General features: G+C 43.5%; 1 protein-coding gene across 1 annotated transcript in view; it reads right to left on the bottom strand.

The window, feature by feature from the left end:
* The window catches only part of CUNH1orf21 (chromosome unknown C1orf21 homolog), a gene marked incomplete at its 3' end in the record, with an annotated part of 27,504 nt that extends 8,272 nt beyond the window's left edge, over positions 1-19,232 (bottom strand). Inside the window, exon 1 of the mRNA XM_010172085.1 lies at positions 19,139-19,232. Coding sequence (XP_010170387.1) covers positions 19,139-19,232 — 94 coding nt within the window. The remainder of the gene's footprint in view (positions 1-19,138) is intronic.
* Between the last annotated feature and the right edge of the window lie 1,575 nt (positions 19,233-20,807).

Here is a 20,807-nt window from a genome sequence, read left to right as displayed (position 1 = left end):
AAATGCCAGGAGCAGAGGAAATGGCAGGAAGATGTGGCAGGGGAGGGTGAGGTTGGACATGAGGAAAAGGTTCTTCAGGCACCCAGAGGGTGGTGGAGCACTGGAACAGGCTCCCCAGGGAGGTGCTCATGGCACCAAGCCTGACAAGATTCCAGCAGCATTTGGCCAAGGCCCTCAGGGACATGGGCTGAATGTTGGGCTTGTCCTGTGCAGGGACAGGAGTTGGACTCCATGATCCTTGTGGGTCCCTTCCAACTGACAACATCCTATGATTCTATGATTCTAAGAGCAGGTGAGCCACTTAGACATTAAACACGAAGCATGTAAAGCCACCTACAGAGCCATGTCAAAGGAGGAATACTCTGAGCTCACAGCTATGCTGGTAGGATGAGCAGTGGTAGGCTTAACTCTAGAAAGAGCCAGTCTGGACATTTGAAAAAATCATTAACTTGACAAGGACAGTCAAGTACTAGAATTAATTGCTTGGGTGGTTGCAGTTTCCATCATCAGGGCTCTTTAAAAAGTCATCAGCCTTGAGCACCACGGGTTGAAGTCCATCCTGTTTTGGAGCACAGGAGGGATGAGATGAGCTCTCCAGTTTATTCCAGCTCTTTCACTGCATTCGGGTATCAACTGCCTGGATACCAGCAAAATTTATGTCAAAATCAAAAAATAAGGTCAACAGTTAGAGAAAGAAGTTGCAGAAATCCTGGAAACTGATGTTTTTTGAACTAAATACCAGGGAACGGAGGATATCTCAGTTAACATCTTAGCTCCAGCTCCAAGCACTCTCAGAAAGCAGCATCTACATGGTTGTTTTGATTCCACATGGTTATTCCGACTCTGACTTAATTGCTGTGATTTGCAGCTGTGGGGGTGGATTTCCGATCCACCTGGATGTGGGTTGAGAGTGAAATTTCATCGGAGATCAACCAGCACGGGGTGAGCAGCCCGTCATCTTCCTGTGTCACCAACCCTCAGAGCTACCAGCTCCCAGGCAATTCTCAGTCTTAGTGATCATGTTGTTTTTACTAACATGAGCAGAACAGAAAAAAAAGAGCTTAGGAAAGAAGCCAACCTATTTTTCTCAAAGGACCATCTGAAAATGCTCATTCTGATCTGCCAAATGAAGTTACTTTACCTTAATTCAATCTAAAATAGAGCCACTGCTGGAAGCTGAGCCAGTGGACACCACCAGATATTAAACAGAACGCAGGTGCACAAACAACAGAGCAATTCTGCCAGCAAAATATAAGTCATCTGAAAGAAAAGCTGTTTAAAAATCTGAATGTACGACACAGATGGCACCGCATCGGGAAAGACCACCCTCGAGTATTTTTTCTTCTTATAGAATCATAGACTGGTTTGGGTTGGAAGGGACATTAAAGATCATCCAGTTCCAACCCCCCTGCCAGCAGCAGGGACACCTTCCACTAGACCAGGTTGCTCAAAGACTCATCCAGCCTGGCCTTAAACACTTCCAGGGAGGAGCAGCCACAGCTTCTCTGGGCAACCTGTTCCAGTGTCTGACCACCCTCACAGTGAAGAACTTCTTCCTAATATCTCATCTGAACCTCCCCTCTTTCAGTTTAAACCCAGAATGCTAAATACTGCTTCTGCACCAGGCAGATGGGACTGCTAGGGTTGGGTTTTGGGGGGAAAACGGAGACTGAGATGTTCATTATAATAAAAAATGAGACCCTACATGGAGGACTTGTGCAGTATTAGAAGGACACTTGCCTAAAGCAAGGCAAGACTTGCTCTTTTCTGTTGAGCAGTTCCTACTACAGCCCCATATCACACCCAGTGCTTTCTGAAACATTAACTCCCTGAAGGGTGATGCCTACTTGAAAATTTGATCTAAACTGGTAAATTTGATCAAATTCCCCTTCACTTTATCAGACTACCCTTTTCCAGGCCCGAATCACGACAGCTTTCAACAGCACTCCTCTGGGACTGACAGGTCTGACAGCAGCACGACTCCATTAACATTAATGGACATCAACTTGTTCTTTGCTGCTGTGAAAGCACAAAAACTCCTGTTGCCATATTAACCCATCCTTCAGGAATGCTGTCAGGGGTTTCCAGTGCTGCAAACTGCTTGCAGCTCCTGATCCTTTTGGTATCTCCATGTCTCTCATGAAAGACCCTGCCTGGGGGAGAAGGTACCATTCCAACGCTTGATAGTGCTGCTCATCGCATGCCTCAGTTTATGTACCTCAGGTTTTCCAATTTCTTTTCTCCTTCCATCTAATCAAGTGGTAGATGATGATGAAGCCGTAATTTTGCTGCCTTGTTTCTACAGATTTAATTATGGAATGTGTTACATGACTTGCAGAGACACACCGCTGTATGTAGGACACGAGCAGCTGAATCAAGGAGGTCATTAGAATCATAGAATGGTTTGGATTGGAAGGGACCTTAAAGATCATCCAGTTCCAACCCCCCTGCCAGCAGCAGGGACACCTTCCACTAGACCAGGTTGCTCAAAGCCTCATCCAACCTGGTCTTCAACACTTCCAGGGAGGGGGCATCCACAACTTCCTTGGGCAACCTGTTCCAGTGTCTGACCACCCTCACAGTGAAGAACTTCTTCCTAATATCTCATCTAAACCTCCCCTCTTTCAGCTTAAACCCATTTCCCCTTGTTCTGTCATTAACTGCCCTTATGAAAAGTCCCTCCCCAGCTTTCTTGTAGCCCCTTCAGGTACTGGGAGGCCACTATAAGATCTCCCCGGAACCGCCTCTTCTCCAGGCTGAACAGCCCCAACTCTTTCATTACTTGGTTCCTTCTACTACTTTGTTTCTTCTTAGTCAAAAAGTTCCCAAGGCTACTTTACATTTGGACTATCACATGGTCCAAGTAGTATGAAAACTAGAGGGTTACACACCATCTTCTGTCATGTTATGCATAAAGGATTGTGTTAACTACCAGGGGCACAGGCCCACTACAGCATATCTGCTCCGTGTCCCTTAGTGGTAGGTCAGAGGAGTACTTTGGGAGAGGAAAAGAAAATAAAAATAAATATATATATTGGTGTGCAATATGTATATTTATATATAAAAATTACTTTGTAGGAAGTAATTTTTCCATAAAGCTTTCTGCTTCATATGCAGTCTCTCCATTTACACCATGTAGGTGACAAATGACAACTCACCACGGTTTGCACAACTGGCTTCCTTGCATGCAGGTCACCCCGCTCTGGGTCTCCAGACTGAGTGGGGAGGACAGTTCCTCGGTCAGACTATAACCTAAAGATTTTCCAGCTCTAGCTCAGCCTTCTTCCACACTCCTCAGGGTTAATTCTCTTCACACAAAGAGAAGTATGGGAAGATGCAAGAACAAGTGGAAGACACTGAGTACCCAAAGCTGCTTGAAAAACAACCCTTGGGGACAAGGGGGCTCATGGACGTGCACTGCATATGGCAGGGGGAGGAGCAGAAATCTTAAACCCTGCCTGGACCCAGTGAAGGAGGGGAACCTTCTGCTGCTTCTCTGCTTCAGGACACAGCTCCCTGACAAGAAGGTCAGGGGTTCTCCGGCCAGCTCCACCAACGCATCCCCCTGCCCAGGTAAACACTGCCAGCGGCTGGTTCAAGCACGAGGAAATGCACCACAACCTCAGAAAGACTCTTAAAAATACAACCTCAACATCCTAAAATCCAGTTACTGCTAAACACATGATTTCCACCTCACTTGTATGGTGCCATCTTTAATTACACAGTCTCCAGATATTTTAAGCTTCCATTTGTATTCAAGATCTGAGGAAACTCCAGATATAAGATGGTATTGAAAAAAACAGCCAGGAACTCATATAATTAAAGACTTTTGTGCACTCATTTGTAATTAAGAAGGCAAAAGCCAGTGCTGGTGGTGTGCACTCATCACTGTCTTGCAACTACCCCAGATTTTTGCTTGCTGAAACTATATAACTCATATACACACAGAGGAGGTTTTGGTGGGGGGTTTTTTGGGGGTTGTTTTGGGGTGGTTTTTTTGCATTTAATTAACATGTAACTTTTGAGCCAGACACCAGGTTGTTCAAAGGAAACCATTTCTCAGGTGGAAGAGATTACAGCCACAGTGCTCGGCAGGAAGGATACTCAGTAAATGCAATTATCCACCCCACTAAAAAGATCAAATTGAGAAATGAAAGCAGGAGAGGAAACCAGCAGCAGAGAGATTAATTAAAGGAACAGACAGGAGGAAAACAAAGGGTCTGTGCCTTGAAAATATTGCTGTCCATATGAAAGCACCAGGTAGGTTTTTGGATCGACATTGGACCATCCATGACAGCAGAGCAGCATGGGACTGGCCCTTCACAGCCCTTGCAGCACCTTGAAGGAGCTGGAAGTTCAGCATTTCCCATCACTTACTACCTTTAAACACCACAAACTTATTTTTTTAAACAAAACTGCATGACCCTGCCCTGAAAAAAACCACTCTGTGCTGCTCAGAAACTGCAGAAGCAAAGTTTGAAGAATTGGTGTCACAGGCGTAGACCTCTTTGTCATGGAAGGGGGAGACACAAGAAGAGGAACGGTTGGGGAGCAAACCTGCAAATATAACATAAACTGCAACACAAGAAGGGCTAAAACTTCTCCTGCCATCCAACTAGGTGGCAAAAACGTAGGAAGCCTGTAGGCAGTGACGGTAAGACCTCCTCAACCATGGAGGAGAGACGAGAGGACAGCACTCGCCTCTCCACACCACATCCTGGAAACTGTCTTGATATCAACCCAGAAGTTGTCACCTTGGCCAATCTAGATAGCACAGTGCAGGCAGGCCAGAAAGGTTACTTCAACTTCATTTTACTGCTTCTTTTTAAAATTCTCTCTTAGAAAGGGGGGAAAAAAACCAACCCAAACCATCAAGCACTAAATATTTAATTCTTTTCAGGTGTTTCAATACCATTAACAAAACTCCCAGTCTCTGCTGAATCTCTCCCAGCCAACATCCCTCTACCTACTCCACTGCAAAATATTATCATTTTAGCACAGAACCTGTCAGGGACTATTCACATTCCAGAAAAAAAACCAAAACCCTAATGGACCATCACTGTGAGCATCCCTTGGACATCAGTGCAGGTCCTGCTCCTTACAGCCCTGCTAACGTACCGACCAATTGTTCCAAACACCAAAAACCTCTCCTGAACTGAGCTGCCCCAGAAGTTCCTTGGGAGAAAAATAAAAAAAGAGTCATTACCTCTCCACACCGTCAAAATTACACACTAATTATTATTGTAAATCCACTATGAGGTGTCTTCTGTTTCCTTCTCAATAAAAGTTCCTCTTTATTTAACAAGTAACACCATTCTCAATCGGCCAACTATTAAATCAGATTGTTGCCCCGCGACGTATGACTTGAAATGGATTTTCACATCCTTTTTGCCTTTCTTCTATCAATATTAGTCTACTAAATTTTCACTGCTCATGTATCTCAAAGAATATTTGTAAGTCAACAGCTATTTCATTTTTATTAACTGCATTATGAAAGGGACAGAATAATTATCCAGGACTATTAATGTACTGGAGATTCATGATGAGCACAAATGTCCCCTCGTTGTTAGTATTTCCGTAAACCAAGAGGGGACTCATGAAAACTTGATTTATAAAATACAGCATACATTGCCAGATACAAAAGATACAGAAGTTAATTACATTACTTTACTCACAGGCCATCCAAAGAGCTACCAAATTAACCTATTAGAAAGATTAATATTTTACTCTGGTTACAATGTTCAGAGTTAATTTGTTATCTCTGAAAGATGCTCCTGAGGAGCATCCACGTTGCAAAAGCTTTATTTAAAGCCCAAAAAGCAAACACCTACCACCCAACGGTGCTGATGAAGGCACATTGTTCAAGCAATCAACGGTAACGATGAGAACACCCTAAGAAATCCCCAGAACCAGAGTGACACTGGGCAGCAAGGGACTGCCCGGCTCCCGGCTCCGTCCAGTCGCAGGAGAAGCCTGGTTGAACATCTCCATCTCACCACACACACCAAGCCACAAAATAACTCCTAATTCTCTGCAGCATGTAGTCAGAGCTCTTCCACATCGTCTTGGACCATTAAGGATCTCCACTCTTGTCCCTACTGTCATCAGGAGCGTAACCCATTTAGGGGACTAGAAGTAAGTACTCATCTCCGGCCGCTGCCTGCTGTCCTGCAACCACACCGAAGCTGCTCTGTGCAAATAATACATGAAGATGCACATTTAGGATATGCTGGAAGTGTAAATTTGACAGAAAGAGAAGAGGGAAGAGGGAAGAGGGAAGAGGGAAGAGGGAAGAGGGAAGAGGGAAGAGGGAAGAGGGAAGAGGGAGAAGAGAGAAGAGAGAAGAGGGAAGAGGGAAGAGGGAAGAGGGAAGAGGGAAGAGGGAAGAGGGAAGAGGGAAGAGGGAAGAGGGAAGAGGGAAGAGGGAAGAGGGAAGAGGGAAGAGAGAAGGAGAGAAATTTTAAACACTTATGATTTTCCACGTATCCTCCCCTTTCCTCTGCGCAATGCTTTTTATAAGAAAGCAAATTATCAGTGTGTGAAAAAAGACAGTTTTTAATAATAGCTTCAAAAAACCCCTCAAAATAAGGAACATGTTTTATATATATACTTATATATAAGTATATACTTTATATATTTTTAATATATATTTATGTATACACAAATATATATTTCATTATATTTTTCATATATACGAGCGTTTATATTAGACGAGCATTTTCAGCCTAAAAAGATCTCAAGATGCATCCAGTTCCTACAGTTCGAAATTCAATATATACTCGACGACAAAATACAGGGGATAAAATGTATGTAATTTTAATACATACAACCATTAATCTAATTCAGGAGACCTCCATGAAGAAACACCTACACCTCATTTTTTTTTCCCCTTTGAATAGACCAAGATTATTTCTGAAACCATAAATCCTGAAACAAAGGTGACTTCATGCTATTTCCCAGTATCCCTGCTTGAGCAGGGTGGTTGGACTAGATGACCTTCAGAGGTCCCTTCCAACCTCAACCATCCTGTGATTCTGTGATCATAGAACATGAAGAGCTCCGTGCCTGTCACCCGAGCAGCCCCTTGCAGCTCTCCTCTTACAAGAGCAGAAAGGAAATACATCATTTAAGAGAACCCTAAACCTGATCCTTTTTCCCAGAGCTCCCGCCCCATACAGGTAAGAAGAAAAGGCACCTTGCAGGGCACGATTACACCTGCTCAGCAGAAGCCAGGCTGTGGTTTTGGTGAGGCCATGAGGCAGCAGTCTCAGCATCTCCACACTTCCTGATTTTTTTACAATTTTTTTTGGTGCAAACTCATATAATATGAATATTCTGTGATCCTGTGAAAGACAGAACACTGGCAGTCTCGGGCCTCGGACCAGGGTTATAGGATTTATAACCCAGTAGCCACATGTTATAACCCTTCACCCACACGTGAGGGTGGTGAGACAGTGTCCCAGGTTGGCCAGAGAAGCTGTGGCTGCTCCTCCCTGGAAGTGTTGAAGGCCAGGTTGGATGAGGCTTTGAGCAACCTGGTCTAGTGGAAGGTGTCCCTGCTGCTGGCAGGGGGGTTGGAACTGGATGGTCTTTAAAGTCCCTTCCAACCATTCTGTGAGTCTATGATTTAAAATACCCATGATGTCTCAGTGGTTTGGAGAAGTATCTAATGGGGAGATGCCTTCTTTGTTAGCGGATGGATGTTTCACTGTAGTCCGAGCACACAGGACAGCGAAGCATTTCGGCAGCTTTTTAGAAATCAAAGTTTCACAGCAACTGACCTGTAAAGACATCTTTGGCTGTGTACATGTGGGTACACAAATACCTACTGGCCAGGTATCTTCTTGTATTTCATAGGTATTCCTACCAGTAGATATAAAATTACAGTCCTGTGTTGCTGAAATGACTATGCATCCATGCAGCTTCACAAGGCTTACCTGGGGGAATTGGAGAATTATCCCCGACACTGAGCTCTTCTCGCCAAATTTCATAGAGTCACAGAATCACAGTGGTTGGAAAAGACCTTTAAGATCATCGAGTCCAACCATAAACCCAACACTACCAATTCCACCTCTAAACCATGTCCCTGAGCACCTCGTCTACCCGCCTTTTAAATCCCTCCAGGGAAGGTGACTCCACCACCTCCCTGGCCAGCCTTTAGGTCTTAAGGTTTTGTGGTTTTTAGGTCTTCAGTCTTCAGGTTTTGTGGCTTGTTGGGTTTTTTTGTTGGTGGTGGTTTGTTTGTTTAAGTTTTGTGGGGTTTTTTTGTGTGTGGGTTATTTTTTTTTTTAATTTTGTAACCAAGTAATACAACACTTGGAAAATGACAAAAAGAACACCGCAGTAATTGAAAGCACGTGGCATTGTACTGTGATTTCTCCTCATTTGCACCTACAAGTGGGCAATGAACACCAAGGACTCTGTCTTTAAAAGATTAAGTAAGAAAAATAAGTTTGTCTGTACCATAAAATAAAAATAAAATAAAATAAAATGGATTTCCTTCAGCACCAAGGCTGCCAGAAAATACATCCTGCCTTCTCTCTAGCCCATACCGAAGGCGGATGTACGGCCCTATTTATAGCCTACTAATGCACTCGTGAAATGCACACCCCGTGCTCTTCAGCTGCATCCAACTCTGTGCTCTTCATGGAGCTAAACTGCTTATGGGAAGGGTCATTCCCAAGAATAAAACTATGTTCACTCTCTCCACATATCAACTGCTTGCAGAGACTTGGGAGTTGCCCTCAGAGCACCCCATCCTCTAGTACATCTCCTTTGGGTGCTGTGACACCCAGGAGCAGACTGTAAAAGACATTAAACTATGAAGCGGGGAAGTTATGACCTACCTGTGATTAATTTCTCCCCCAAAAAATGGGGATAACAACTGTTTCTCCACCTTGGTTCACCTTCTCTCTTTATACTATAAATCCCCACTAAAGGTGCCAAGTCTGATTACACACGTATCACGCTAAACCCAGGGGACCAGAGAAGGTTGGTAGAACTACAGCGCACTCACACTAGGTAGAATGACATCGCAGAATAATGCCACCATCGAATACAAGGGGTTGTAAACACTGCAAGATGATTAACTGCCAGAAGAAGATCATAGAATGCATCATAGAATGGTTTGGGTTGGAAGGGACATTAAAGCTCATCCAGTTCCAACCCCCCTGCCAGCAGCAGGGACACCTTCCACTAGACCAGGTTGCTCAAAGCCTCATCCAGCCTGGCCTTATAAATGCAGTTCCTCCCCAAAGCAGGACTGTGGTGTAGCTGAGGGAGCAGAAATGCAACACCTCACCCTGCCAGGGACTGAGAACACTCCTCCAGCACCTAAGGACAATTTCTGTGCCTCTGCTCGGTCGATCTGCTCCCTAGCACAGGCTTGCTCACCGGTGGTGGATGTGATCAGCCTCTGAGGGTCAGCATTTTCTTCTCCTTCCTTCGTACTTTTGACTTAAAATGAGCAAGAAGCTTCTGTAGCTGTAAGGTCAATGATACGGAAGAGGTGGCAACTCCTGCGTGAGATATGATGACAGGGACAGGGAAGTATGACATCTTTATCCACGTTCAGATAATTGCTAGCCCACTCCTGAGAGACTCTAGAGTGCCATCAAAACATAATGTATAGAGTACTGCAGGGTGGGGAGAAGCTCTTTAACTCCCCCTGAATGGGAACCTCACCACTATCACTAGCGTTGGGTTGCACAGGGATTACTATACCTGACTGATGAATGTCTTCAACCACTTGAGTTGCTTGACTTCACTGAAACTATTTACAACTAAGCAATTTTCCAACACCCAAGTATTTACAGAGCTACTCTACCATCACTTCTCAACTAGTTTTCTTCACTGCTGGATCAGTGAAACTAGATGCTGAAAACCAAACTTGTTAAAAGTGGCAAGGTATCTTCTTGGAGCCTACAGGAACCTTTCCATGGACTTGGATCTCAAACCTAAGGACCATCAGACCAGCACTGCTCCACTTGCAAGTTAAAACAAAATGGGGAGGAGTAGGAGAAGGAAGAGCTAGATCAATCACAACCATTACATGAAGCTCACAATTAATGGATAGATGCTGTCAAGGCTTTTAGTGCACTAAGAGGCCATGACCAGCCCCACCTGGGACCTCCACTTGAACCTTCTGCCCATGTACCCAGGAGCTCTGTTTTGGATAAGGGTTGGGCCTTCAGTCCTTGCCTGAGCAGGTGTGTCTGTCTCCAGTCCTGCCTCTGGTCCCATCTCCTGCAGAGACCTCAAATCCATGTTGTAGGCATCTTGTCTCCTGGATGGACCCCTCTGGCAGGCTCTAGTTTGTCCCCAGCCTTGTCTCTAGCCTCATCTCCTGCTGCTCCTCACCACGCTCCCTGCATGGACCCTGGACCTGGCTCACTGCCATGCCCAGGACTGCTGAGCAGCACCAGCACCCAGCTCAGACCTGCGTTCAGGCCCCGTGGGATTGCACCCACCAGTGAGGGCACTGCAGGTGCTGGGCTCATCTTTGGCTCCCAGCTTGTCCCCCTGCGTGGGGCAACGCTGCTCCTGCTCCAGGAGAGATGCTGGCCCATTACACCTCCTACAAAAGACTCTTTTCTATTCTTTCTATAACACTCTATATATTTACTTGCTGGAGTGGGAATAAAAAGCTTGTTTTGCTCCTAATCCCTGAGCAAACCCATAGTCCAGAACAGCTTCTTCCTTACACTGCAAAAGCAGCACCTCTTCCAAGAAAGCTATAAAGATGAGCCACTCTTCTTCACAAAAGATGAAAACAGAGTTTTAATTCACGTGAAAAACACTTTCTTTGCACAAATTGATCACGAATACACGACTGGACAAAACCCTGAGGGTGGGGTTTGGTTTTGTTTTGATTCTTATTTTTTTTTTAAACCCTGTTGTTTCCTTATAGGAATAAAATAGTAAATTATTGACTTACTAAGGGTGTTTTCAGAGTTACACAAAGATATCATAAACCCAGATAACAAATGCAATTTTATTACATTTCCCATATGAACATAACACCACAGGATTTTTGTTTCTATTCTTCTCTCTGGTTTCCTCAAACATGGGTTTAGTACTGACCTGTGTTTATTTAGATAAGAAAGCAGGCTGTCACTAAATCGAGTTGGAACAGGGTGGATAAAAACAAAGATGTTGTTAAACTAAAAAAATATCATTTCAACTCAATAAAAGAAGTGAAGAAAAACAGTCTAGTTTAATTCTGGAATATGCTCATGTACTAATTTGTACTCCAGCCCCAGGCAGCAACACACTCACTTCCTAACATTTCAACCACCGAAGCAAGATCTACTTTATAACATGAGATGCTGAAATCATGACCAAGGTGAAAGCCACCCTTTCAGGAGCTCAGCTGGAATGTGAATTTCAGCAATAAAAACCTCCTCCTTTGAAACCAGGGGGATATTTAAAATTCTGTGCCCCTGAGACTGGGTTTTCAGAGAGCAGATGCCTACGTGCCACTCACCTCCATGGAACTCAGATGAAGCACTGTGTGAAACAAGCACCTGTGGTGGTACCAGAGATCTTTGTTCACATTTTAAAATGTCTTTAAAAAGGTTATTGTCTCAAAATATCCAGTATGGTATTAGGACACTGCATGGTGCTGGTTCCCTTATGCATAATCACTACTGTCCCTAAAACAAGGAAGGTCTGACATTGCAGAAGCACGTGAGGACAGGCAGCCAAATGAGCTGGAGCAATTCCTGTTGGAGTGCTACCCAGCTGACCAACAGAATCAATCAGATCAATGCTGCCAGGCACAGTGAGCTGGGTGTTTGTGTGAAGCCTACTGCAGCAAGACCCTCTGATCATGGCATACGTTCACAGTCAGCGTGACAGACGTTATACTCACGAAGCTATGGTTTTCCAGATAGTTTCAGTTCAGTGAGGACAGCTACACTGAAAGACAGCGTGGCCAGAAGAAAGAATTTCTCATTCTTAGCTTTAGTATGTTGGTTTGGTTTTTTTCCTGACAGTTGAGGGAAAGGGAAAGGTAACAACAAGATGTTATTCACTGAAAACACTTCTACTTTATTTTTCTCACTTCAAATTTTAACTAAAAACTTCCCAACTTCAGATCTTCAGGTGGACAGAAGATGATCTGTGAAATTTTGTGCACAGGAACAAGGCAGTTTTAGGAAGCTGATCTCATATTAAATAAGGACATCTGAACAGTCTGCCAGGCTCACAGATGTTTTAAAGTGTCGTGAGCAACAATCTGAGCCTGAAGTTTTAAGTAAGATGATAATTCTAGGCCTGTCAATCAAGGAAAGTGCCTTCAAAACAAAGGTCTGGACACAATATTTTTGGAGATGACACATACTTAGGAAGGGTAAGTCACAGTCCCAGATTCCCCTTGCTATTCTCTGCCTGTATACAGTGGGTATGTTTTTAAAGTTTCAAGTATTGTAGCATCTTTTGGCACTTACTGCAAATGCACACAGGCCAGAGCTCTGCTGTCTTGGGCAGCGGATTGAGATACCCACACGGGTGAGACACAGCAGACATGAGGAAGGAAATACTTGACTGTCACAGGGCAGGGGTTAGCAGAAATGAGACAAACCCAGAAAACATATAGGAAGAAAGAAAACTCATGATGAGTTCATAAAGTGTCTGGGTTTTAAACTGTGTTATTGGTGAACAAGAAGCCAAGTAAAGCTACCTCCCTCCAGTTCAGGTATGGCAGCTGCAGAGCAGTGTCTTTGTTTTGGGTGGCTAAGCTGAATCTTTGATTTGGTGAGAGAAGGGAATCCCTCCCTGTGAGATGGGTTGTTGCTTTCCCAACACTGCAAACTGACAGCCACCATACAGGACAGCTCAATACTTGCCCAGTTAAATACTTCAGCTTCCCTGTTTGGCTTTTGAACGATGGCATTTGCAAAAGATTTGGGAAGAAACATCAACACAGGAGAAAACTGTTGATAAAAAACAAATGAGGAAGAGCAGAGCAGAGATAAGGGCATGCACAGCTGCAAGTGATCTGGCACCAGGTCCCTCCCACATCTCCTCCATGCTGTCCACCTCTAAAACAAGGGTGGGTCTGTAACACAAACCAGGAAAGTTGTGAAGATACTTCCCAAGCTGTCACGTAGTCAATCAGATCCTATGTACTGATCAGCTTGTCACTCTCATTATGATATCTCAATGCTAAAGATTTCCTTGTCTTGTATTCTCCCAGCTGTCCCGAGATAAATTGGTTTATAAACTCTTGTGCTTTGCATTCAGCTTTATTTAGACTGGTTTAGCAATTGGAACTGCTGTTAATAACAGAAATCCTCTCTGGCAATTGCAGCACGGATATTCCCAATTTGCCAGAAGGTTCTTACCTGCCATGTTTACTTTTACTTTTGCAAAGCACTCAAGAGCTCCAAATAAACATCTGGATTAGCCTCTCAGATTAATAAACACATTGTAAAATCTTTCTTTTTTTTCCACAAGAAATCAAATTACCAGCTATTTTCTTACATAAAAAATTACGTCAATAGCCTCCTCCCCAAATGAACATCCCATGGCTTCTTAAAAGGCATAAATAAAATTAATCTACAAGAGATGTCATATTATTAAAACACATGCTAAAATCAGAAACACTCAAGGGTCTGTCATGGCATTTTGTTCTTCATTGGTATTTACATTATTATAGTCCTTTTGTATTGCCCTGGAAATCAGCTTTGAAGTGGAATGATGAATAAATGAAGATTTATTATTACTATCCTTATTAGAGGGATTTTAAAGTCATTAGAGACCAACAAGACATAATAATCATATTATATTCAATCTTCTCTAGAATATCTCCTTTGACAGGCCTGCTAACTCAATTATTTAAATATACATTACAGCAAAATGCAGCATGCCTCCTCCAGTTTGGGATAAGATGGAAATTGTTATGGGTTGTTTTTGTTTTGGGTTTGATTTTTTTTTCAGTTAACAAGAATTCATTCTTACAGAACTCATGGGTTTCATGGCGGGTTTCTTGGTTTTCAACACTAAAGTTGCAAATTTACAGTGAACACCTGGCTCAGTGTGTCTGCTCAATTGAAAAGAAGGTTAAAAGTTAGGAAGGAAATAAGGCACTGGAGAATGATCTTAACCTGCAGTGACTTCGAAAAGTAAATTAAAAAAATTCCTCAGAGAAGTGATGACCTCTGAAATAGTCAATAGACCTGGTTTCAACTGAGCCCACCAGGAAGAGAAGGAAAAACCATCCAGAGGCCCCGAGGAAGAGCAGAAGCAGAACTGCAGCACTCCGAGCAGCTTGAGAAATGGTCTCTGGATTCCAAGTGACATCTCTAGTCGAACAAAAACTACTGATTAGAAAGAAAAAAAATATGGAAACACTACATAGATGGAAATTATCCCCTTTTCTTCTAAAGCAGGATGGATAAACCTTAAGATAAACAACACATCCTTGAAGAAAGCTTCAGAAGTGTTAAGTGGTCTTCTAGACACACCAGGGAGGGCTGGAGGGAGGGCTGCAAAACTTTGAAAACATAAGGCTGGTGGCATGCAAGTTGAGTGACAAGATGGCAGAGGGCAAAGCTGCGGCCCTGTTGGCACTCCTAACTCCTGCATGGCTTCTCTGCCTGCTTCTCCCCTGAAAGGAAGAGGAAAAAGTGCTAGAGGACTAGAAGAGTGTTCATAGCAAAGGAACTCAAAGTTGGCAATGCAATAACGATGCTGTTCTGGTAACTTGTGCAACGTGAACGGAGAATTGTTATCCAAGGCACAGAAATAAAGGAGCTGCTCAGGAATTACTTGGGTCCTCTCCTCATGAAGTCCTGTAGCATGAGCTTGTCCCAAATGAGAAGCTTGGAGACAGCACCATTTACACAGTTCTGAGAATACCTCAATGTCTTCTTCAGTTCAGACAACTAAGGATGTTAACTGCTTGAGAGAGTCCAGCACAGAGCCACCAAGATGATGAAGGGAGTGGAGCATCTCCCTGCTAGGAAAGGCTGAGGGAGCTGGGGCTCTTTAGCTTGGAGAAGAGGAGACTGAGGGGAGACCTCATTAATGTTTATAAATATGTTAAGGGTGAATGTCATGAGGATGGAGCCAGGCTCTTCTCAGTGATGCCCAACGATAGGACAAGGGGCAATGGGTGTGAGCTGGAACACAGGAGGTTCTGCTACAACTTGAGAAGAAACTTCTTTACAGTGAGGGTGCCAGAGCCCTGGGACAGGCTGCCCAGGGAGGGTGTGGAGTCTCCTTCTCTGGAGACATTCAAGACCCGCCTGGACGCCTTCCTGTGTGATCTCATTTAGGTTCCTGCTCTGGCAGGGGGATTGGACTGGATGATCTTTTGAGGTCCCTTCCAATCCCCAACATTCTGTGATTCTATGATGTTTCCCTGCCTCTACTACACGTACAGCAGACATCTTCCATAGCAAGAGTCCATGTTTAATGACAACCAGATAGGTTTCTCCTCCCCACAAACACTCTCAATATAGTTACAGCTCTTTTCCATCAGTTACAAGAGGGATCTTTATAACCCCAGGCTATGACTGATAATCCCTACTCTGAAACATCCATCATTACTCAACGCTGATGGCAGAGATGGCACAGAGTAGCCACGGGCTCTGTACCGCTGTAGGCTGGCATTGGCAGTTCTTATTGCCCAGCTGGAAGACAACTGCAATGGTATTGATGACCATCTAGTTCATTCCTCAGTAGCTCCACTTGCTACTTGTGGAGCTGCAATTATAGCAGTGGAGCAAAGTGGGAAAGGTCCTGAGCACCCAAGACAGAGCTCACAGAAATATCCGAACAACTGCCTTTGTTGCCAGGGCAAAGAGAAAAACCCCAAGACAAACAAAACTTATGGAAACAGAGTGAAATGTGGGAAAGAAGGTTTTTCAGCTATGTGGTTAATGCTTATGACCACACACTACAAAAACCCTTAAATGGCAAAGAATTCCAGGTAAGAGGAAACCTGGCTAGAAACAAATAGAAGTATTTTCATAGTTCCTCTTACTCAAAATGACCTATTTCACGCAAAAGCAAGATGGAAAGTACAATCCTTCCTATCGACTCTTTCTGCCTGCAACTTGTCTGGGGATGATGTTCAAGGAAGAAAGAAGAGAACTTCAGAAGAGTTTCATCTCAGATTGCAAGCAAAGAGCGAGGAGCTGTAAGCCACATCTTTCAGATCAGACCAGCTGCCAGGGAAGGCAGCACCAGCACTGAGGTATTTTCCTTTAATTCTGTCATTGCTCTTCCATGTCCTTCAGGATTTCCTCCACTTGTGAGACATCTGAGGCAATCTGGGCTATTACAACTACGAAGCTCATACCTGCTACTTCTGCACAGGTGCTTTCTGTCAGATTCATCCCCAGATGTGAACACTGCAAGTGTTCAACATCTATGAACATCATCTTTTATGATGATGGATACTAATATTCTCAGGATGTTATCAAGACTATCACTACATCACCACCTTCCAACTCCACTTGTCATCTCTGTTTCTTTTACTTTGCTGCCTCCTTTTCCCAAACTACTGCTCTTACCAACTGCCTCTAATTCCCTTTCCATTACCTTCCCGCTCCTCGTGAACCATCTGATTTCCCTGCTGCACACATCGTTCTTGCCCTGCCTAGTCATTCTGCAGTTAATTTTCTATCTCTACAGGCTGCTGAGACACTCTGCCCAAACTACTGCTCTTACCAACTGCCTCTAATCCCCTTTCTTGGCCACTGGTTGGATAAGACACTTCTGTCCATTCCCAACAATAAGCAGGGAAACGTTCAGCAGCTCTTGGCAGTGGACAAGGGAACACATGATGGAAGTGTTGCAGTGCTTTTTAACCTTTGCTGGACTCTGTGCATCCTCCTGTGTATCTCTGGGAATTTATTCTGCTAATATTTGCCATCCTGGCTGAGACTGTCTGCTCAAATCTGGCACAGCTACGCTCTCTCCTTGTAGGCAGCTGATGATGAGAGCCCTCTGATATGGCACTAACTTCTTCCTTGATGACTTAAAGGAATAACTCTGCAGAATATGTTACATGGAATTAGTCTGGGACTAACAACATGAAAGTTTAATAGAAAATGAAGTGGGCAGAACACTCTGAGCTTTCAGATCTAACTCATAACAAAGAATGCAATTGCCACTACAGTTTCCAATACGGAAGAAGGAGGAGCAGAAATATTATTCAGTCTCCTATGAAAGAGCTCTAGGCGTTTGGTAAGTCCATAAGTTTGTTCAGAAGGACAATAGATTTGATGTTAAAGTGTAATTTTCTTGCCTCTCTCTTTTTTATATTAAAAAATTGTGTTCAGGAACTATGCAAAGCACTGTACACCTGAAGCATGTGGCTTCCTGCTTCTGAGAACATCCTGTTGATCATTTATAGGTCCCAAAAGGACAGCAGTAAAACCAGGTACACCTCAGCTCACCTCCTGTCTACACCCAATTCCTGATCTGGAGGCTGTCCCTCAGCAGCAAGGGACAAACATGGCTTTTGTGCCCATTCTGGTTACCAGTCAACAAGTCATTTAAGTCACAGACTCCAACTCTTTGCTAAAAATGGATCAGACATCAAACTGGATCTTTAGCAACGACAGCCTGTGTACCTAAACTGAAGTGTGTGCCAGAAAATGGTTAACAGCAGGTAGTATTTCTTCCTATTGATAGGTTTGTGTAAAACAGGGAACAATTAACAGCCCTCAAATGGGTCCCAGAATAGCTAAATGATACTGCTGACACCAGTCCAGCTCTGCAAAGTGGGAGCCCTTTGAAATCCCTTCAGTCTTCTCAGTGCTCTGCCTCTAGAAGTTACTCTAGGTTTCTTCTCATTAAAATCATGATCTTTGGCCTGCAGCACGCAGTTTAAGGGGGGAGAGGGAAGAAGGAAAAAGAAAAAAGCAGAGAGACATGTTGCCAAAATTACTCCCTCACTAAATATCAGCTAAAATATAAACTCAAATCCCTTTCAGAAACTAATAAGAGCTTTTTGCTCCTGACAGCACTGGAAGCCTGTTTTAAATAAAAGGAACATACTGAACTCACAATTCCAAAGCCAGCATCTCTCGGTGAAGGAGCACGAGTGGGGAAAATAACCCATCATTTAGGCCTGAAGCTCAAGGAACAACTACCTGCTCTTCAAGATTACTCCTCTAGATATTCTTACTTTGGGATCTGCTGTTGGGAGCAAATTAACCCCCGGAAAGGTTGAAACAGTGAAATATCATTGCTTTTAAAATACAGGGGAGATATTTTTTGCTGCTAGATGTGTCATTCCCACTTCTACACAAACAATTGCTATAAAAACCACCAGAGAAGAGAAGTTTGGCATACTGAGGAGCAATGCACCTGTTTTAAGAATAACAGTACCAAGCTGGCTTATTCACAGCTGACTTGGTAGCTGGGCAGATCTAGAAACCTCACTTCTGAACAGTCTTTCAGATAACTCCTAACATTTTAAAAAATTAATTATTGTTTAGATCATTATCTAAAAAACATGTAGCTAACAGAATCTAGGGGGAAAAAAAATCACGAAGCTGACTATACATTTTATCTTACACAACCTTCCTGATGCACAAGTGTCTGTGATAATGTCTGGATCACAGACCAGTCTTCCCATTTAAAGAGATGTTTTCATCCCATGTTCAGAGCTTCCCAGTACCACTGAATCCCTCACAGAAGGTTATTTCTAGTTTCATTGTACCTTCAAACATTGTGTGCTACAGGAATTCAGAACTAATGTTTTATCGCTTTACAGGACAAAAGTATTAAGGAATTCTTTTTCTTACTGAATAGGTTTTTTAATTTTAATTTTTTTTTTGTAAATGAGTCAACTATTTTGGCACTTAATGACAAATATACACACACAGACACATATATAAATGTAAGGGGCTTGTGCAACTGGTTGTGCAAATTTGAACTATTCCAGGATGTGAGGAGTTAAGGACAGTGCACGTTAATTTTCCACTAAGGATTTCCCCTTGACCTCTGTTCCAGCTGTCATGGTACTGTCTGTCCCTTGCAGGGGCCAACTGCACTATCATTATGATTTATTTTAACATGAATTTTCCTTTATGTTTTGTGAAAGGATAAGACTCCCAAATATACCTTCCAGAACATTCGTGATGTTGGTAGAAAGATAAAATCCTGCAACACTTACCACCAAACACATCTCCGTTCTGATAGTTTTTCCCCTTCTGAGTTTCCTCTTCGTTTTGAACAGTAGAAACATGCTTGGCGGAGGCACAGCCCATAGCTTCATTCAGACAGCTCCAGCTGGACCGAACCACAAATCATGTCTAGAGACGCAGGCTCATTGTTTGAAAAATAATCCACCTTCCCGCGTGGTTGTCGAGACACTGGAACCTAAAGAGAGCAAAAGAGAGAGAAAAATACTGACAAAAGGTAACCTCTAAATGTAGAGCTTCAGGAAGACAAATAAAGGGGTTTGTGAAGAGAAGTAGAAGAGCACAGGCTGTCTCCATCATCTTAAGTTGTTAAAACCGTATACAATAAACATCTGATATAGGTAGGTCATGATACAGGCAGATCAATCCTGTCTTGGGACAGGAACTCAAAGCCTCTTCGTCCTGTTCTTTAACCTGTGGCTGGAAGAAAGCCACACATGCACAGAGACATTTCCCACCCACCCAGCTATTCCCAGAGAACACAGGATTTTTTGGTAAAGAAAATAAGAAACGAGCAATATCTGCTCCTCCTGTTCTTTTCACCAATCTACCCATCAAGCCAGATTTCTAACGAAATAGTTTAGTGATTAAGAGCTGCTAATTGCAAGTGTTCAGACAAAACACCCCCCCTAAATCAATTAAAGACCTTATGTTAATAGATGTGAAAGACAACAGCCAGCTGTATAATCTTTTTCACGTGATCATTACTCTACTGGATGTATAAAACCTCCACTGTTCAAAAAGACAACCATCCCCATGTTAAGATGGAATAACACTCCCTGAACGATCCAGATGTCACATAAAACAAAAGGGGGAAGAAAAAGCTAGTTTAGAGCTGCAATATTTTATATTAAAAAAAAAAAAAAAAAAAAAGATAATTAAAACCACAAACTGTTTAATGACCAAATGGTTCCAACCAGCTTCAAAGCTGGGTGAGATGACCTGGCTTGCCTTTCAACTAGCCAAACTTTTTGGGAGAGGAGAAGAGCTGGAGGAAAACAAGAACCACCCTTTTATGCTGAGTTGTTTAGTTCAGCTGGAGCAGAAGATCATACACACCATTTCTTAACTCATTACTTCTGGGTATTTACTTAAAAGGATGTGGCTCATGTTGCTCCATGCCAAGCACAAGAATTTTATCTAACAGCAGAAGGGTGCTCTTACCTAGGCTATTAGCATCCATCCCACCAGAAATGTATAACCCCAAAGAAAATCCTTCTGAGGTTTAGTTCCCTGTGTGCCAAGCACGAACAGCACAACTGCCCCTGCCAAGGCAGCACCGTGACACATCAGGAGATGGTTACGGGGCCGCTGCCCATCCCAGAGTCACAGAAACGAGGACGTGGCCAGCCAAGCAGAGAGCAATTCTGCTTCTGCCACTGCAGCCGCAGGTCCCCTGATGGGTGGCTTTCACCACACAAGGGGAAGGACTCTGGATGAAGAACCACCTTTCACGTCTACTCACAGACCAGCCCCCACCTTCCATCCTGCTCTGCACAGAAAAGTGCTTGTCTCCATTTAACGAGGGCGTTCCACTCAAGGCGTAACAAGGTGCTCAATCCCCGCTCCAAGCAGCTGACCCTTCCAATCACACCTGTACGTGCACTTTCCTTTATCATAGAATCATAGAATAGTTTGGGT

Source organism: Antrostomus carolinensis, unplaced genomic scaffold, assembly GCF_000700745.2.
Source record: "Antrostomus carolinensis isolate BGI_N321 unplaced genomic scaffold, ASM70074v2 scaffold7807, whole genome shotgun sequence".
Classification (NCBI taxonomy): domain Eukaryota; kingdom Metazoa; phylum Chordata; class Aves; order Caprimulgiformes; family Caprimulgidae; genus Antrostomus; species Antrostomus carolinensis.
This window is presented reverse-complemented; position numbering and strand designations above follow the sequence as displayed.